Raw genomic sequence first — 20,004 nt, 5'->3', positions numbered from 1 at the left:
CACTGAACAACATTCGGCTGAATTGCACTCTCTGTGGTCCCCGTTTATTGGCTTCGTTACCTAGTGGGGGCGGGGGAGTGGTGATCTCGTAGCCCTTGGGGTTGGGGGTCGGCTTGGGGGGTCTGGGGCGCGGGCCTCTGGTGGCCCCTGGGGGGCGGTGGGGGGGGCCGCGGGGCCCTGTCCCTAGCCGGTGGGGGCCTTGGGGGCCTGTGGGGGGGGTTACCTCATGGCGGTGGGGGGGGGTGGCTGGGGAGGGCTCGGGCGGGGGGCTGTGGCTGGGGCGTCTCCGGGCCTCCCGGGGGGGGCGGGGCCGTGGACGTGGGGGTCCCACCCGGAGGGCCCGGCCCTGCCTGGGTGGGGGGTGGCTGTCTGCGCTGGGGGGGCATTGCTGCCTTGGTCCTCCGTCGCTGGGCGGGGGCCAAGTGCCCCTGCGGATGTGGGGACTCCGGGACCCTTGGGGTGTCCTGCCGGGGTGGCCTCGGGGGGGGGGTGGGGCCGGGTCCGGGGAGCGGGCCTCCCCTGACTGGGGGGTGCACGGGCGGGCGCGACGGCGGGGTGGCACCATTCCCAGGTATCTATGTCTTATGTTGTCAGTATGAATGGGAGGATGTTGGACCGTTTCCCCCTCCGTCTGGGGGCTCCGGCGGCGCCGGGGGCGCCCTTGGAGGTGCGGTGGGGCCCTTGCCCGGCTCGGGGGGCCGGCCCCCGTCTACTGGATGGCCGGTGGGGGGACGCGGGTGTCTTATCAGGGCCGGCTTTGCTGGTCCTGCTTCCTGGCTTCGGCCTCCGCTCCCCCTCTTGCCCCCCCTACACGATTCATACGCACATAGGCGAAAGGCGGGGGGTCCGGGTCGTGGGGGGCACTGTCCCGCGGGGCCTGGCACTCCCCGCCTCACGGTTTTAACAGCAAAATAGACACTGCACATTCAACACTTTATAAATGCACTTGACAAGGACACGTAGTTCGGGAGGGGGGGGGGTTGGTGTCAATCGATACTTGGCCCTCCCTCCTCCCTGTTTTTATGGCATTAATCACATGCACTCAACACAAGGGGCGGGAGGAGGTCCCACATCACCCGCGTTCCCTCACCGGCCTGGGCCTGGGACGGGTGGGTCGGGTTACCCGGGCCTGGCGGGGCCCGCCGTGCAGCCTGGGGTGCCTTCTGGCGGTGCTGGACCCCCCCGGGGAGGGGGAAACGGTGCGTGATTGTATGTCTGTGTCGGTGAGAATGCGGTATGGAAGGGTCCTGCCATGGAGGATTTGAGCCTCCATTGGCAGGACATCAAAAACTTAATAATTTATCAATATTATATTATACAAAGATGGTTATTATTATTATTATTATTAGTATTATTATTATTATGTATAGTATATTATATTATTATTAGTATAGGTAGCGGATAGGTGAATGGATGAATGAATGGGATGCCTGGGTCTGGGGCCCTCCGTTGTCGGGCCTGCGCGGGTGTCGCCTTGTTGGGGGGTTCCCTCTCTCCGGGCCCGTCTCCGGTCCCCCCCGCTGCCTCTACGGCGGGGCGCCCCTCTGGTCTTGGAGGGCCACTTTCGTGGGGGACGGGTGCGCCTGCCCGCGTCGGCGGCCGGGGCGGCTCTGTCTCTCCGGGCAGGCTGGCCCCCTGCCGGGTGGGGGTCGTTGGCCTGAAGGGTGAGAGCCTCCTGGCCGCGTGTCCGGCCCGGACCGGGTGGCCGGGGATTGCCTGGGTCGCGGTCCGCCGCCGCGGGATCCCTGGCTGCTTCTTTCCGCGCCGTGGGGGCCCCGCCCGCGGGCCCCCTCGGCCGCCGCCGGGTGGGGGGGGGGGCCTCGCAGGCGGTGGGTTGCCTCCCTCCTACTTCTCCCCTCTGTGGGGTTGCCGGTGGCCTGGGTTCCGGGCTCTTCCTTGTCGGCCTCTGGTCTCGCGGGTGGCGGGGTTGCTCCCCCCCCTCCCCCACTATAGATACACTTCAGGTGGAGCTTTGTTTGGTTTATTACACACACACACACACACACACACACACACACACACACACACACACACACACACACACACACATACACACATATAGTCATTTAGTCACATGCATACACACACACACACACACACACACACACACACACACACACACACACACACACACACACACATGCATGATCATATACATACACACACACACACATAGACATACACACTGGCTTGTTCACCTGCATGCTGGCTCTCTAGTTTTTGGGTTTAGGTAGCGGTAGCGATAGCTTAGCTCAGACTGCGATCAGATCTCAAGATTTAGGTCGATTGCTGTTCGTGTTTTGGATGGCTCCGTGCCGGTTTCGTGCTTTGTTTGTGGTTTTTTGTTGCAGATTTCCAGTGCTTGATGTGTGTCTCCGTGTGTTCCTGCTTCCTGGATTGGCAGTGGATGTCGTCACCCCCCCCATCCCCTCCCCCCCCCAAAAAAAAAAAAAAAAAAAAAAAAAAAACACTGGGTTTGTATGTGTATATTTATGTATGTGTACGCATATGTGTGCGTATATATATGTATATATTACATATAGTAATAATGCACATATATACACTTTTGGTTTCTACCGTCATGATATCAATCAATAATATGTGTGCAGACAAGGTAAAAAAAAAAAAAAAAAAAAAAAGACCCACATTAACCAAGTTCCTAGAGCAGCTAGTCCTCACGCACATCCGAGCCTACCTGGAACTGGATTAAGGACTCCCTCACAAACGGGGCCCAAACAGGTAAACTCGGCCCCCACCAGACCGGCCCACAGCAGCAACACCACCATCAAATTTTTCTGACGACACCACAGTGGCGGGGCTCATCTCAGGAGGAGACGAGACGACCTACAGAGATGCAGTTCTGCAGCCGTCTACGTGGTGTGCAGCTAACAACCTGGCCTTGAACACCACAAAGACCAAGGAGATAATCTTCGACTTCGGGAAACACAAGGCAGACCTGTCTCCTCTCTACATCAATGGGGTCTCGGTAGAGAGAGCAACATTCACTTCCTAGGTACCACCATCTCTGCAGACCTGTCCTGGTCAAACACCAAGGCTGTCGCAAAGAAGGCTAAACAGCGTCTCCACTTCTTGAGAGTGCTCAGTAAGAACAACATGAACCAGAGGCTGCTGACCACCTTCTACTGATCCTCTACAGAGAGCAATCCTGACCTACTGCATCCTGGTGTGGTTAACCCACTGCACTGAAGCAGAACGGAAGAAGCTCCAGAGATGGGTCAACACGAGACAGGAGGATCGTGGGCTGCTCCCACCTTCCACACCTGGTCCGCATCTGTAATCAGCCCTGGGCTTCTACTTAAGGCTGAGTTATGGTTCTGCGTCAAAACGACGCCGTCACTGACGCATACCTCCCAAAAATTGTAACTATGCGTCGAGGCGACACAGACCAAACACAGACGAGAGGGCTATGATTGGTTCGCTTGGTAGCAATGTATTTCTGGTTTCCGATTTGAAGCAGTCATGAACTTTCAGCGCTCTTTTCTTCGTGTATGTGTGATTTTTTTGTTTTTGTTTTTTTGCACAATAGTTGTCCTTATCTCTTTGATTCAATGTGACCGGAAAAAGTCGGATAAACCATCCAGGAAAAGATTGCAAATTAGCGGTCACGGGGGTACTGCACCGCGGAGAAATGGAGTGACGGAGAAGTCCGAAGGGTTCATGACGGCGTCACGGTGACGGCGTAGGCACAGAGTCGATTTGACGCAGAATCATAACTCAGGCTTTAAGCACTCCACTCCCAGCCAGTCACTGCCAGATTGTTCTTGTGTCATGCCTGACTTTCCAGCGTTATTCCCCTGAAACTGATCACCTGTTGCCAACCCTGCCTGTCCCCAACCTCTTCGCCTGTCTCCGTCCTGGTAATCACCTCAGCCTTCTTTCCCTGACCACGAGTTCTGCCTGAGCATCTCTGGTTTCTATTTGCCTGCCACCTGGGCTGCATGGCAATTCCTCTGACTGATCTGTGTTTCAGTTCCTGTGTTCCAGAGCTACTCATCGCTCACACCAGCTGTTTTCTGGTATTCGCTCTCCTGCGACTCTTGAGTGTTGAGTGTCCTGAGGACTTAACTCCTAATACAAACGGCTGGTTGGTTCGCTAAGCATGGTAACATGATAATTATGGATGAAGAACTGACAACTGCTAGCCATCGACTGAGCAGCTGACCGTTGAGCAGCTGACTGTCAATCATATTATAAATAAATGTAATGCTTTATATAAACTCTCCTGGCATGGTACAAAAACATTCACCCCCCTCAGAGTCATCATGGATGTGAATTCAAACAATTGACACGAAAACAAGTTTTTGCACCAGAGTGTAAATATTTGTTTCTGCTCTAAAGTTGGACAATTGAACCTGAAGGTCAGTGGAAGCTCAGCTCGCTTTAGCAGCCTCTAGCGGCCAGTCAAGGAACCATAACCAATTTTAGTTCCTCATGAGACTCAACCTGGAAGTGAGACGGTTGGCGCTTGGTAGAGATGTGATGGTTAAAGTCATTTTTCAAGATAAAAGTAAGTCATCATCACTGTTGGTATCAGCCCCAACCAACAAGAGAATCTGTTGTATTAATTGATAACTTCTATTGATGAGAAAAGGGTCAGATTAGAAAGGGCAGGAAGTTCAGAGATGTACACAACTGTGGAAAAATGTGGTGGTACCTTTTAAATAAAGAAAGAAATCTGATCACAGAAATAACTGGAAACCAAGAAAAGTGATATTATAACTGGACGAAAACGAATCAAAGTTGTGTTTTCTCCAGTCTGCATATTCTAGATGTTTCCACACATCAACTTATCCCTATATTTAGGATATGTACCACACATTTTTAAAGTTGCAGTAATTTTACTTAAAAAAATGTTCTCTTGACCCAGACATTTTAACTAATTATATACCAATTTCCAATCCTCCATTTGTATCTAAAATTCTGGAAAAGGTAGTTTCAAGCCAGTTATGTGACCATTTGTATAGAAATGATCTGTTTGAAGTTTTTCAGTCAGGGTTCAGAATGCATCATAGCACAGAGACAGCACTGGTTCGAGTGACGAATGACCTTCTTATGGCCTCAGATAAGGGATTAGTGTCCATACTGGTTCTACTGGACCTCAGATAAGGGATTAGTGTCCATACTGGTTCTACTGGACCTCAGATAAGGGATTAATGTCCATACTGGTTCTACTGGACCTCAGATAAGGCATTAGTGTCCATACTGGTTCTACTGGACCTCAGATAAGGGATTAATGTCCATACTGGTTCTACTGGACCTCAGTACAGGTTAGAGCATGTTGTTGGGATTAAAGGGACAGCTCTACGTTGGTTTAAATCATATCTATCTGACAGGTTCCACTTTGTTCATGTACATGAGGTTTCTTCAGAACAGTCGAGGGTCTGTTATGGTGTTCCGCAGGGTTCAGTGCTAGGGCCAATCTGGTTCAGTTTATACATGCAGCCGTTGGGAATTATAATCCAGAATCACGACATACACTTTCATTGTTATGCTGATGATACGCAGCTCTATTTGTCTATGAAGCCGGATGAAACAGAACCGTTAGTTAAACTTCAGGCATTTCTTAGGGACATCAAGGACTGGATGTCCACTAATGTTTTTCTTTCTAAATTCCAATAAAACAGAGGATTTAATTTTTGGTCCCAAACACCTTAAAAAGTCTTGTAAAGGCCTCCAGCACAACTGTGAAAAACCTTGGAGTTATTTTGTTCAGGATTTGTGGTTTAAACAGCATAAAAATCAGGTTTGTAAGACAGTGTTTTTCCATTTCTTTAATATATATAGTGTACACCAGTGTGCACACACTCACTGGCCATTTTTGTAGGTTCACCTACAAAAATGGGGGTGTGTACATAATTTTGTAAACGTCCATGTTTACCAACGTCCTCCCATCACTGACTTAACAAAGTAAATATGTACAACTATAGATTCTACTACAGCTGCAGATATTGGATCCACTGTTGTCGCTGCTTCCTGCACTTGTGGTTAGTTAGTCTAACTGCATTTGGTGGCCTTGTGCATGCTACATGTGTAATGACAATAATGCTGAATTTAATCTAATCTAAGCACAACCTCGGCAGTGACGTTGTGTCTCATCAGGACCAGGTCCCGGTCTGTACAAGGACACAAACACATATAAGCTGTTTGTGGTGATGCAGAGGCGGTGCCACCTCCTCTGCTGGTCATGTGACCTGCTTCCTGTCCGGTGGTCTTTAAGGCGTCCTTCATCCCTCAGAGACGAGAGAGAGGGCGTCCCGACAGACAGGTAAGCCTCCTCTTCATCCTCCCTCCTCAACATGTTTCACAGCTTCTGTTTGGTGTTTGAACTCTGAAAAGTGTCTTCAGTTTGTGGTGGATGATTGACAGCTGCATTAGCTCAACGTTGAAGTACGTAAGGTTTAGAGAGCAGGGTTTGAACAGGGTGATGTTCCAGTTTGTTGAGTCTGTGAAGGTTTGTTTGAACGTTTGTGTGAAATCTGTTTGGATCAGGGAGCTTCAGCTGATCCCATCTAAGTGAACTAAATGATAACCAGGGGCCGGATTCACCAATATGTTCTTAAGAACGATCTTAAGAAATGTCTTAAGATCTAAAATTAAGAAGTTCATAAGAAAGTTCTTAAGTGCAATTCCTCAATATTTTCTTAAAAAATGCCTTAAGAACTGTCATTTCTTACGAATTTCTTATTTTTCCTACTGAAGAACTTCTTAAAATATGTCATTGCATTGCATGCGCCAACAAACAACATTTATACATATATATATTATATAAATAGGTAGTTTGGTCTTAACCGTCAGTCACTCACTAAACATGGAGAAGGAGAAAAAGAGATGCAGGAACTTTTCAAGGTTATGGTGGATGAAATTAATGCGTGAAAAAAATACTATTGGGGAAAATGAATAATAATTAGTATAAAATAAGTATATCCTCAAACTATGACCTACTAGTCTAAACTTGTCTAAAATGTGTTGAAAAAGGTGATATTAGAGTCTTACCTTTTCACAGAAGAAATTTTCAGACAGGTCAAGGTTGTCTTAAAGTTAAGAAAAAAGTCAAGAACAAATTTGAGAATTTTTATTTCAAGAATACAATTTTTTCTTAAGTTTTTTTCTTAAGAAGAAACTTAAGAAGAAAGTTGAGAAAATACTTAAGAACTTTTTAGGAGAATATGACTTCTTCTCTTTTTTCTTTTTCTTCTTTCTAGAAAAAAATCTGCCAATGGAACAAGATTTTTTTGCTTGTAATGAGAAGATAAATCTTGTTCCATTGGCAGATTTTTTCTACTTATTCCAAGTGAAAATGTACTTGAAACAGGTGAAAATTGTCAAATAAGTTATTTTTCTGGTGATGACTCTTGTTTTAAGTGTAATGAGAGTTTTTGACTAAAAATTAGACATTTTAACTAAAAATATAACAAATGTTCTTGTTAAGATTTTGAGTTTTTGCAGTGCATTAGCTATGTGTTTCTGGAAGTTAAGATCAGCATCTAAAATAACACCCAGGTTTTTGACGAGCTCACAAGGTTTTACTGACAGAGGAGTTAACAAAGGGAGAAAATGTTGCCTCAGAGCACTTGGACCAACTAAAAGAATCTCTGTTTTATCCTCATTCAGCTGTAAAAAGAAAGTTTAACCAGAAAAATCAAAAACAAGGACACAACCATAGAATCTAACCGGGGGAACCCTCCTGTGAGCTCTACCGTACGTTTTCTAGAGACAGCTTTTGCAGCCTTCGGCTGACGTAGTCTGTTCCTGGTTGGGACAAACCTGAGCAGATGTTTGAAGCGTATTCATACTTAAAATTATGCCTCAAACACCGTTGGAGTTTAAAAAGCTTTTGCCGCTGCTGTAAGGTTTCTCTCTTTTTTTATGTATTTCTTGGTGGCTATTGTTAGTTTGGTGTTGAACGTGAACTTTGTTCTTTGGCCACTGGCATTGTCCAAACAAACAAAACAATTGTATAACTTGCCTTCCCACTCGATACTGTTTTCCTTTCCTGAATATTTTATTTTGAACCCATCTCTAAATCACTAGACTGTGGTAGGAAATGATTAGATTTGACATACTGCCATCTGTTGGTTCAATGCTGTCATGGAGAAGGCAGCTACATCATGATGTATTATGGAATATACTGTATATGACTGGTCTCTGTATGTCTATGAAACATTAGAGAACTTTCATATAATCAGTACTGGAGTTGAGGGGGGATGAGGGGGGATGGCATCCCCCCCTGAAATAAAAATGGTCAAAATCCTCCCCCAGTCAAACACAGTCTGTTTGACCTCCTCCCCTCTAGACGGTGTTACAAAGCACTGTACGCTAAAACCTCCAGACTCAGAGACAGTTACTCCCCCGAGCTGACGCTCTGATGAACTCTCATCACTCATAGAGTCTCAGAGTAATCAATCACTGTGCAATAGTAATAATAACCACAATTATATGCTGTAACAATGCACCTTTCAATAACTGCTGCACCTTTCACTTTTTAAATTGCATATACAGGACTGTCTCAGAAAATTAGAATATTGTGATAAAGTTCTTAATTTTCTGTAATGCAATTAAAAAAAACAAACATGTCATACATTCTGGATTCATTACAAATCAACTGAAATATTGCAAGCCTTTTATTATTTTAATATTGCTGATTTTGGTTTACAGTTTAAGATTAAGATTCCCAGAATATTCAAATTTTTTGAGATAGGATATTTGAGTTTTCTTAAACTGTAAACCATGATCAGCAATATTAAAATAATAAAAGGCTTGCAATATTTCAGTTGATTTGTAATGAATCCAGAATGTATGACGTTTTTGTTTTTATAATTGCATTACAGAAAATCACAACATTCTAATTTTCTGAGACAGTCCTGTATGTTAATAAGTGCCACATTTGTCTATTTATTGTTTGCTATTATTTAAATCTGGGTACAGTGAGAGAAATAACCAGAGTCAAATTCCCTGTCTGGCGTGTTCAAACTTGGCCAATAAAGCTGATTGTGGTTCTCTCTGACAGAAGCACCAGGATGTTGGGATCTCTGCTCCTCCTGTGCTCCTCCTTCAGCCTACTGCCTCTCTCCTCCTCTCTCGTTCAGGGAAATGAAAGTCCTTTTGGCAGCCTGGGGACCGACTCCGCCTACCTGTCTGACATCGGTGAGTGATACTTGTCCAATCAGAGAGCAGCGACATGAAATGGCTTCGATGACAGAAATGTTCCGCTTAGTCTTGAAGAAAACACAGAGCCATCATCGACATACACTTTCATTGCTATGCTGATGATACACAGCTCTATTTGTCTATGAAGCCGGATGAGACAGAACCGTTAGTTAAACTTCAGGCATGTGTTAGGGACATCAAGGACTGGATGTCTGGAAATTCTTTGCTTCTAAATTACGATAAAACAGAGGTTATTATTTTTGGTCCAAAGATTCTAAGGAAGGGATTAGATGGTGTTCCGATGGCTTTCAGTGCAACTGTGAGAAACCTTGGTGTTTTTTTCTTAATATCGTAAAGATTAGGAACATCCTTACGTGGAGTGATGGTAGTTCATGCGTTTGTATCTTCTAGACTAGATTACTGTAATGTGTTATTACCAGGATGTCCAAGTAATTTGCTGAATAGGCTCCAGCTGATCCAAAATGCAGCAGCGCGAGTGCTGACAGGAATCAGCAGGAGAGACCACGCTTCTCCAGTGTTAGCGTCGCTCCATTGGCTCCCCGTAAAATTCAGAATCCAATTCAAACTTGTATTACTTATGATTAAAGCCCAAAACGGCTTAGCTCCGCGATATTTGCAAGACCTAATAGTGCCTTATGTTCCTGGCAGAGCTCTCCGTTCTCAGAGTGCAGGTTTACTCGTAGTTCCTAGAGTATCCAAATGTAGATTTGGAGGGCGGGCGTCTGCTATCAGGAACCGTTACTATGGAACCAACTTCCAATCTGGGTTAAGGTGGCTGACACCACCTCCACCTTTAAAACTAAACTTAAAACCTTTCTGTTTAGTAAAGCCTATAGTTAGTGTTAGTAAACCTCTAGTTAGTGTAAACTCTAGTGTGTTAGGGCCAGTAGTCATAGCTACAGCTATAGAACAAGTTTCTCTCAAACATAACTTTGTTGTAGATGCTGCTATAGACCTACTGTATGCTGCACTTTGTTTAGCTTCCGGTTTTTCCGGTCACAGTGAATCAAAGAGATAAGGACAACTATTGTGCAAAAAACCAAAACAACCCCCCCCCAAAAAAACACACACACACACACGAAAAAAAGAGCGCTGAAATTTCACTACTGCTTCATGAACCGGAACCGGAAATGCGTTGCTACCAAGCAAACCAATCCCAGCCCTCTCGGTCTGCGTTGGGTCTGCGTCGCCTCGATGCGTAGTTACATTTTCTGAGAGCTGCAGGTCAGGCTACGGCGTAGGCTACGGAGAGACTCCCGCGTAGCCGCGTACCCTAGTTTTAACCATAATTCAGGCTTAAACAGCAAGTGACAGTTCTCGGCTTGTCTTCTGCAGAGAGAAGCCACACTCCCGACAATGTGCGTGACCCCGCCCTCCTACCTGTGGACTCGGCAGAGGAGCACTTCCTGATGGATGCCGAGCCGTATGATGAGGTTCAGTATTCTGATGAGCCATCTAGAGACCTAGGACTGTTCTGAACTCACCTGTGGGCGTGTCTCTTATTAACGGTGTTTCCTTCGTGTTAGCAGGACTTGTTGGCTGCCCTGCAGCTGCATGGGCGGGGCATGCGCTCACCTCGCCGCTGCATCCCCCACAAGCAGTCCTGTTTGGGTTACCCGCTGCCCTGCTGCGACCCCTGCGACACCTGCTACTGCCGCTTCTTCAACGCCATCTGCTACTGCAGGCGAGTTGGCCACACCTGTCTGCCAAGACGCACCTGAGCAGCACCTGAGCAGCAGCTGAGCAGCAACTGAGCAGCACCTGAGCAGCACCTGAGCAACACCTGAGCAGCAACTGAGCAGCAGTTGACCAGCATCTGATAATATCTGATTGGATGGCTTTAAAAAATGGCTGCTTGGAGGTCCCACATTCAGTCGTTCATGTTTATCAAGCAGCCCAATAGAGAGGTTTTACTTTTATCCTGATTAAAAACTTTTCAAAAGTCAAAATCCTCAATGTCTTGTGTGTTTTGCTGAGCTCTCGGTTTAGCTTTGATTTGATTTGATTTGATTTGATTTGATTTGATTTATTCACACTCACACATGTGAATTGGTCTCCTGGAGAAGCTATTAAAAGCTTATGGTAGGAGCCAATGAACATAAATACAGTAGACAGGAATACATACATGCGCTTGCACATATACACACTTAACAATACAACATGCACATTAGACTAAACTACCACTTACATTACAACATATCACATTACAAACACTTAACACTTAAACTTGAAACATTTTTGTGGTCCCGACGTGTACATTTTATATATATGAGCTTAACAATTGTTTCTTTAACTGGCGTTTGAATAGGGAGATGGACTGTGACTTTTTAAGGCTCATCATTCAACTCATTCCAAATCTCTGTCCCCGACACACAACACTCACACTTGTTCCCACAAATTTACGTTGTTTCCCTATAATAAGGTGTTTATGTCTAGTTTTGTGGGTGTGCTGGGGAACAGAGATAGGGATGAGTTGAGTTAGTCTGTGATTCAAACCTGAGACCGCCTGATACATTGTACACGCATTATGGAAGTAGTTATATTCTTTAAGGCGAAGAATACCATAGTGGGCAAACAGGTGGCGAGTAGGTGAATTAAATTCAGTCCAAGAGATGGCACGGATAATTTTTTTTCTGTAAAACTTCATATTTTTTTAGATGACTGGGATAAGTATTACACCAAATAATATTACAGTAATTTAAATCCCGCTAACAATAATAAGTCATAAAACTCAACTCAAAAACACCTTCCTGAATAAGAAGGTTTTTAGGGCAGTCTTAGGGCCAATCCCAATGTACACCCTACTTTCTACCACTAGCCCTAAAAATGAAGCCACAGGCGTAGGGCCCTTGTAATGTTCCCTAGGGATTGGGACACCACTACGTCACTGCATGGTTTACGTTCGGGTACGTAAGCGACTGCGTAGTTACGTTTGCACAAACGTCACACCATATCAGGAAGCCCAGAGATAAAAGCTGTTTTAATTTCAGCTGTAGCGCTGTTAATATGCCACTTTATTTAGTTTTAATATTTTTTCAGGCGTAAAAGTAACCGTTAAGATCCACAACCTGGGCTCAGTTTATCCAAATAACGCCTGTTAAGAAATTTGCTCCGATGTTTTCGGGGATGAGAAGAGCAGCCGGCTCGGGAGCTGATTTATGGTTCCACGTTAACGTCAACGCAGAGCCTACGGCGTAGGTTACGTGGCGACGCGCACTGTACGGTGCGCGTCGCCGCGTACCCTATGCCGTAGGCTCCACCATAAATCAGCCTTTATTCTGGCGAGATCTGAAGATACAACGCAACAACGACCAAGCGAGTGATTATGTACATTCACTGAGTGAATATTATGAAAGTAAAATATATATTTCTCGCTAGAAATGTAATCAAAATGCATTTTTATGCAGAAACTAACTGAAAATATTGATTAAAAAAATGATAAATGTCCGCCATGTTTTTTTGTTTGATTCAGTCTGCAAATGATGACGTAAAGCATTCTGGGAAATTTTTCTAGCCCTCGGTCGGCGAGTCAGATCTGAAATCCCTCGCTGTGAAGGGCTAGATTCATACATACTACCCCTAGATATGCCCTCTACCCCTAGATGCAAAGAGGAATTGGGACACCACTACCCTCACGGGAACGCGCAAAATTTAGGGGTAGGACTGAAAAGTAGGACTAGGGGGGGATTGGGACTGGGCCTTAAAAGAGTCCAGTGTCTGTGCTGCCCTTAGATGGTCAGGGAGACTGTTCCATTAGCGGGGTGTTACTGAGCAGAAGGCCCGGTCGCCCATGGTGCGGAGCTTGGTACTGGGAACCCGGAGGAGCGAGCAGTTTGTAGCTCTGAGGGTCGGGTATAGGTTTGGGGAGTAATGAGTTCTTGTAGGTACGGATGTGCGTTTATGCATTTATGGGTGAGGAGTAGGACTTTGTATTCAATCCGGGTTGAGACAGAGAGCCAGTGCAGTGATTGGAGAATGGGTGTCATGTGCTCGTATTTCCGGACTCTCATCAGGATCCTGGCAGCGCTGTTTTGAATGTATTGAAGTTTCTGGATGTTCTTGCCAGTGATCCCAGTGAAGAGTGAGTTACAGTAGTCCAGTCTAGAGGAGATGAATGCGTGGACAAGCTTTTTCTGCATCTGACAGGGTTAAACCCGTTCTTATGCGGAGGCTCGCCCTCGCCCCCTCCAGCCCATATCCGGTGCCCACTCACTCCAAAATTTACAAAACTAGGTCATTTACAAATATTACAAATCTTGTACAAACCAAAGGTCTATTAGATCCTATCCAGTAAAGTATTTAGTCAAAAAAAAAATTATACCAGTAAATATCCAGAAAACATCTCGACCGTGGTCGGAGAAGCACATGTTGTTATGTTTACACTCGGTAACTCCTCCGTTCTGCACGTTTTCAGACGGGAGAGCGCGATGCTAAAATGGAGCGTACACTCTACATTGACTGACAGGTCATCCGGCCATACAAGAGCTTCCTGTCCCCTCATAGCGAATGAGCGCCTGTGTTGGGGCAGGACGAGCACGTCCGGCTTTTGTCATGAGATAAACCTAGGCAATTGCAGCATTCACCCAGAAGATGGTGGAATTGTATAGCAAATGAAATGCTGAACACAACGATATATATATGTACGTGGTAAATTCAACGGTTCAAAAGTTATGCCCATGGGACATAATTGTTATAATAAAACTCTTTGTAAAACATGTGTAAAATACTCATTTTTTGTGGTATTGTTATCAAATTTGAACTTGCACTAGATAAGGCTTTCATGCTGTGGTCTCGTTGTGTTTTCAAACCAATAAGTCACAGATTCTCTCATCTGCAGACATCTGATTACAAAACAAATTTCCGGCTGAAATAAAAACCTTCTATTTCAGTGTGTTCAAACTGAGATTACTGAATAATAGTACAGAACAATAGAACAATAGTTACAGTGATTCTGTTCAGTTGGTGTTACCTTTCAAAAGAGACCAGAACCATCCAACTACTTCGAACGGTTCGAGAACAGCTTTCAATTTACTTTGGGTATAACTTGGATAGGCGTTTTGGGCGACTTTTACAAGTGCTGTAAGAAGTGGGGCGGAGTTTGGAGATATTTTTGAGATGATAAAAGGAGTTTTTGTTTTTGATATTTGTTGAGTCACATATTAAATCAGAAGAGGGCGTTATGGTACCGGAGGAGGGGGTGCAGTAGAAGAAGAGGCTGTGTCCTCTCAGCGTGAACAAACAACAGCAACATCATCTTTAAGGTTCTATGTTTTTATTAAAGATCCTATTCAAACTGGAACGCGCTTAGTTGGCGGCGATGGTCTGGTCCATCCAGGCACGCAGCTCGGTCACACGGGCGTACACGCCGGGCATGGTGGGGGTGCAGGTTCCACTGCCCCAGGACACGATACCCACCAGGGTCCAGGCTCCGGCCTTCTCGCAGACCAGAGGACCGCCAGAGTCGCCCTGAAACAGAAACCAATGCAGCCGAGGGTCAGAGGGGAAGGACCAGACCCGGAGGGCGGTCTGGTGGAGGAGCAGGTACCCACCATGCAGGAGGAGGCGCCGTCAGCACCGGCACAGATCATCAGGTCGCTAATCCTGCTGCCCCAGTAACGGCGGCAGTTGTCGTTGCTCAGGAGGGGCAGGGAGGCCTGCTGCAGCAGGGCGGGGGTGTCAGGGGCTGCAAGACAAATACAGGGCCGCTCAACGTTTGAAACGAATACCGAATATGGAGCTTTCCGTCCGTATCCACCATATCCATCAGTAGAGGTTGGGTTAGTGCCCCCTTGTGGGTGAACTGTTAACAGTGGTAAAGAGTTTAGGACGGACAGATGTACAAGCATGAACTATGCTACAACCAGTACTGGAGTTGAGGGGGGATGAGGGGGGATGGCATACCCCCTGATATAAAAACGGTCCAAATCATCCCCCCTGTAAAACTGTCATCCCCCCTTTCCATCCCTTATGTCATTTCATCAATGAATGTGGTTTTACTGCTATTTCAACATTTAGAGTCATCACCAGAAAAATAACACCAGAAAAATAACTTATTTGACAATTTTCACCTGTTTCAAGTAAATTTTCACTTGAAATAAGTAGAAAAATCTGCCAGTGGGACTAGATTTATCTTCTTATTACAAGCAAAAAAATCTTGTTCCACTGGCAGATTTTCCTACTTATTTCAAGTGAAAATCTACTTGAAACAGGTGAAAATTGTTGTTTTTTCCAGTGATGAGTCTTGTTTTAAGTGTAATGAGATTGTTTTTTACTAAAATGAGACATTTTAACTAGAAATAGGACAAATATTCTTGTTAAGATTTTGAGTTTTTGCAGTGATCCATGTTACTTATCCTGTGAAGGACAGAGTCATATTGATAAGTTCAGAAAAGTGTTTTTTATTGTTGTGTTTTGATGTATTTGATGTAAGCCCAGTGGATATTTAAAGCTTACAGAAGGCTGCATTTAACTGCTGCTATGTCATTCCTGCAGTATTTCTGCAGGTGTTTTGGTCACTGCTATTATTTGTAATATATTATATTATTTGTAATCAGCACAAATTCTCCCTTGATTATCCCCCCTGATTATTTTTTACAACTCGAGTACTGGCTACAACCTCAAAGAAACCCCTGCAGCAAGATCTGCTGGCGAAACAGCAGCTGCTTCCTCACACAGATCCTGCTCTCTGATTGGCCGACGCTCGTACCGTTGTAGCGGGTCAGACCCCAGCCAGAGGTGACGCAGCGCATGCCTCCGGGGAAGTTGTCGCTGGTCTCGGCCACGCACACGGGGGAAACACGGGTGTTCATCTGGGCGGGTCTGGCCAGCTTGATGAGCAGGATGTCGTTGTTGATGGTGTAGCCGTTGTACCTGGGGTGCTTGAACACCTGGAGGGACGGGACATCATGAGGACCAGCAGAGGATGGAGAAAGTGGTAGTAAGTAGTGAGTAGCTGATGGTTGAGCTCACGCACCTTTCCGACCGTCATGGTCTGGATGGTCTCCTGGTTGGAAGAGCGGTCGTGCTCTCCGAGGATCACGCGGTGGGATGTCCTGCTCAAGACACACATTCATTCAGTGGGTTAGGATTTTAGGAAATTGACTGCGTTTCCATGCATCAATAATCCTTTTAAAACCCAAATATTGGCAATAACCCGGTTTTGCACGGCCATGTAAACACAAATAACCCCTTTGAATAACCCGAATTTGCTCATATTCGGGTTTTTAAAAACCCCAATATGACCCCTGCGTTACTCCTTTTAAAACCCGAATATTTGGTCATGTAAACACCAAACAGAATATCCCCATCAAACGGAACAGGAATGTGTTTTCTGCACATGTTCTTTTCTCAAGGAATCCTGGTGTTTTGAGTCCAGGAAGTTCTTCTAAACACGGAGAAACCAAGACCAGGAGGAGACTAATCACTTCATAAATGTAATGAAGGATATGAACATTTCTGCATTTGTAGACGGTAGAAAGTACCGGGATAGAAGATTTACAAGAAGGTGAGAGAAAAGTTGGGTGAAGCAGCATTTGTTTTGCATTTGGATACAGGAAGAAGAAGCGGAAATGACGGGAATTGCGTCATGACGTTCTCCATGCGTCGCTGGTTTGATCCAGATATCCCAAATAATTAATTACCAAGTAAACAGAATATTCAGAATGTTTCAGTAACCGGAATATTAACAATAACCTGAATTTTGACTGCATAAACGTAGTCATTGTTTAAGAGTTTTAAGGGTTTTTCTATAAGATTCTACACCGGTGGTTTTTCTCTAGTTGCAGGGTCAACTCCTGTTTTTGGACTAGGCTTTTAAAATAGTTCAGATATTTACTCTTCATTAGGTGATGACAATGAAGAAAAACAGATGTTTTAACACTGATGGGTCTTATCCGTTATCTGGGTCAATGTCTTAAGTAGGAAGCAATAAAGAGGGACATACGGCTGAAGGTCGGGGTTCACGTACAAAGAACACCTCCCTTTTTAGTATAAATACGACTGGATCGATGACCACGGTGTGCATTTCTCTCCTGCGTTTTTGGTTTGAGAGAAGTGAACCTTCGGCCGGAAAACATCGTGCATGATATAATAAAAGCTTGTATTAACTTTGCTTCTATTTCACTGGTTTTCTTATGGTGCACCAGACAAACAAACACTAAGGTTCTTTCAAGTGAAAAAGCATTTGGTTGTAAATTTGGCCGGTACGTATGAGGTGTTGGGTACCTGACGTTGCAGTGGGCGGCGGTCACCACCCAGTTCTCGTTGATGAGGGAACCTCCACAGAAGTGGAATCCGGTGTAATCCTGAAACGGCAAGGGACATCACTGAGCACGCTCACATGGACATGCCTGTGCTCGTCATCACTCGTGCGTGTTTGTGAGTTTACCTGCAGGGACACCTGCCAGGGCCAGGAGTGGGGCACCGCCTCCTCACCGTTCACGATACGAGAGTATCCGCTGATGACGGGAGGGATGGCGGGAGAGCCGCAGCCTGATCACATCAGAATGACACCATTAACACTTAAACACAGGCTACTCAGATAATCTGCAACTACATTCAAGGAGTTTTTATTGCCATTTCAGGACGTGAGACATGAGATGGAACGAAATTTGTTTCCCTGGTCCCAGAGCAAGCCCCATAATAAAGATATGATACATTACCGTATTTTCTGGACTATAAGCCGCTACTTTTTTCATAGGTTTTGAACCATGCAGCTTATACAAAGGTGCGGCTATTCTGTGGATTTTTCTTCCACCGCTCGGGGCGCTCTAACCGGAATTAGAATAAAAACTAAGACAAAATAAATGCAAAGAAGAATACACTACTTCTTCTTTAACAGATAGAAGTAGGTAGAAGCAAAGTTGCAAAGTTGCTGCCGTGTTAAAAGACACTGATAGGAAAGGATCTATTTTGGTACAAACATGTACATCATTTACAGTTCAAAATCCTTCTGTACATGTAGAAAATATCTAATCTAACAACATAAATATCTGCGACTTGCATATCTTTTTTTTTAAATAGAGCGGATGCAGCTTGTATGCAGGTGCAGCTTATAGTCCAGAAAATACGGTATATACATTATTAATAAAGCAATCATGACTGTCCCTGACATTTCCCAGCGTGCCTCAGGCTCTCATGTCTGACAGTGCTGTTGAAGGTTCTTTCAGTGAGTGTCCGGGGTGAGATGGGTCCAGGAAGATCATCAAGGACCATCTCACCCCGGACACTCACTCTTTGAACTGTTGCCGTCAGGCAGACGTTTCAGGACACTGAAATCACGCACAAACACACTCAAGAACAGTTTCTATGCCAGAGCCAGAACTACACTCAATACTGCTAAATACTCAAACTGACTTTTTCCATGTGCAATACTGACCGAACCGAGCAATACCTGCTATAGAATCGTGCAATAATACCTGCCAAAGAATCGTGCAATACCTGCCAAATGTGAATACTGTATGTTGTCTTCCTGTTTGTGTCCTTTTAGAGATGATTTATTTTTTATAGTTTTATAGTTGTAGTTGTTGTATATCTATTTTTTAAACCATGCACCTTAAAGAAGATTGCATCCAATTTCGTTGTACCTGTACAAATGACAATAAAGACATTCTATTCTATTCTAATCTATTCAATTCTATTCTATTCTATTCTATTCTGAAGTGGGGGTTGGTAGTCTAGTGGCTATAGAGGTGGGCTTGGGTCTGGAGGACCCACAGAATGGCAACCAAGATGAACCACCTTGGGTCCCTGAGCAATGCCTTAACCCTAATTGCTCCATGGTGTGTTTGTCTCAGATGTAAGTCGCTTTGGATAAATGTCTGCTAAATGACAGTAATGACAGTATTAGTAGTAGTAGTAGCAGTAGAAGTCTCACCGTAGGCGGCGCCGACGAAGGCGAGGCAAGACAGGATCCAGAGGAAGGCCATTGTTCGATCATGTCGGTCCGTCTACTGCAGGAGCTTAAATACTGCCGGAGGAGCGACGTGATTGGTCGAGACAGGGGGAGGTCTTATCACAAGACTGTGGGAGTGAGGACAGGTGGGACTGACAAAGTTTGGTTTTCCACCTGAGGATTTTGTAATCCCTCTCAGAACTTTCCAGCAGTAGAGGAAGTACTTTTCATCATTGATTTATGTTAAAATACCGACTCAAATCTGAGTCTTCCTGCAGTTTGATGCTTTCAGTGTCTTCCCGCTCACTCCACGTGTTGTGTTTGACATTTGTGAACAGAAATATCCACCTCAGTACAAACATGTTTGTTTCTGCAGGAACATTCAGTTTCTTCTTTTATTTCTGCTTTTGTGTCAAAATATCATAAAATCATTTGATGGTAGTAGGTCTTATTATTCAGACAAAACAACTGCTGACAAACAACAATGTACAACTTGATCTAAGCCTATAAAATCAGGTACACTTTTATTCCTGCAGGTCACGGTCACGTACAGTAATTTGGAGTAAAGTTCATCAATGCTAAATGTATATTTTTATGTGATGATGGTCAGTTTAATATTGTCTGCTGTTTTACGCACTGATACCAAAGTACAGAGCACTCTTTCAATTAACTTCCACTTATTGTTAATGTGGTGGAATCTTGTTTTGGAAAAAATGCATGCGATGTAGGATCTTGAATTGTATTATGTTTAATTTGGCACAGGAGGTGCTGTCATTTACTCTTAATAGAGCTCCCAAATGTCCTCCTGCAAGTCCTCCCCTTCATCATCTTTTCTATTCCTAACCTTTTCTAACTGGCCCCTACCGGTCATTCAAGGAATTACAACCAATCTTAGTTAGCATGAGACTCAACCTGAACCTGAT

At 44.9% G+C, this 20,004-nt stretch overlaps 2 protein-coding genes across 2 annotated transcripts; one reads left to right on the top strand and one right to left on the bottom strand.

The window, feature by feature from the left end:
- The first annotated feature begins 9,029 nt into the window (after nucleotides 1-9,029).
- Nucleotides 9,030-10,910, top strand: agrp (agouti related neuropeptide). The gene is made up of 3 exons (XM_061736637.1): nucleotides 9,030-9,165; nucleotides 10,525-10,622; nucleotides 10,719-10,910. The coding sequence occupies exons 1-3, from the start codon at nucleotides 9,039-9,041 to the stop codon at nucleotides 10,908-10,910; spliced, it is 417 nt and encodes a 138-aa protein (XP_061592621.1). The 5' UTR covers nucleotides 9,030-9,038.
- Nucleotides 10,911-14,444: 3,534 nt separating this feature from the next.
- Nucleotides 14,445-19,120, bottom strand: LOC133457393 (chymotrypsin A-like). Its single transcript, XM_061736621.1, has 7 exons — nucleotides 19,064-19,120; nucleotides 17,576-17,679; nucleotides 17,413-17,492; nucleotides 16,163-16,241; nucleotides 15,896-16,076; nucleotides 14,739-14,872; nucleotides 14,445-14,655 (listed from the first exon to the last, which is right to left on the bottom strand). Exons 1-7 carry the CDS (start codon nucleotides 19,113-19,115, stop codon nucleotides 14,494-14,496), a joined length of 792 nt encoding a protein of 263 aa, XP_061592605.1. The 5' UTR covers nucleotides 19,116-19,120; the 3' UTR covers nucleotides 14,445-14,493.
- Between the last annotated feature and the right edge of the window lie 884 nt (nucleotides 19,121-20,004).

Source organism: Cololabis saira, chromosome 2 (genome assembly GCF_033807715.1).
Source record: "Cololabis saira isolate AMF1-May2022 chromosome 2, fColSai1.1, whole genome shotgun sequence".
Lineage (NCBI taxonomy): Eukaryota > Metazoa > Chordata > Actinopteri > Beloniformes > Belonidae > Cololabis > Cololabis saira.
The sequence above is the reverse complement of the archived record's forward strand: the minus strand, read 5'-3'. Positions and strand labels throughout refer to the sequence as shown.

Bases quoted from the DNA above. Each gene is read 5' to 3' on its own strand.
- LOC133457393 (XM_061736621.1), bottom strand. From the start codon at position 19,115: ATGGCCTTCCTCTGGATCCTGTCTTGCCTCGCCTTCGTCGGCGCCGCC. The intron at 17,680-19,063 runs GTGAGACTTCTA...TGATGTGATCAG, and splicing joins CTTCGTCGGCGCCGCCTACG to GCTGCGGCTCTCCCGCCATC. The intron at 16,077-16,162 runs GTGCGTGAGCTC...CCGTCCCTCCAG, and splicing joins AGACCATGACGGTCGGAAAG to GTGTTCAAGCACCCCAGGTA.
- agrp (XM_061736637.1), top strand. From the start codon at position 9,039: ATGTTGGGATCTCTGCTCCTCCTGTGCTCCTCCTTCAGCCTACTGCCT. The intron at 9,166-10,524 runs GTGAGTGATACT...TGTCTTCTGCAG, and splicing joins CGCCTACCTGTCTGACATCG to AGAGAAGCCACACTCCCGAC. The intron at 10,623-10,718 runs GTTCAGTATTCT...TCGTGTTAGCAG, and splicing joins ATGCCGAGCCGTATGATGAG to GACTTGTTGGCTGCCCTGCA.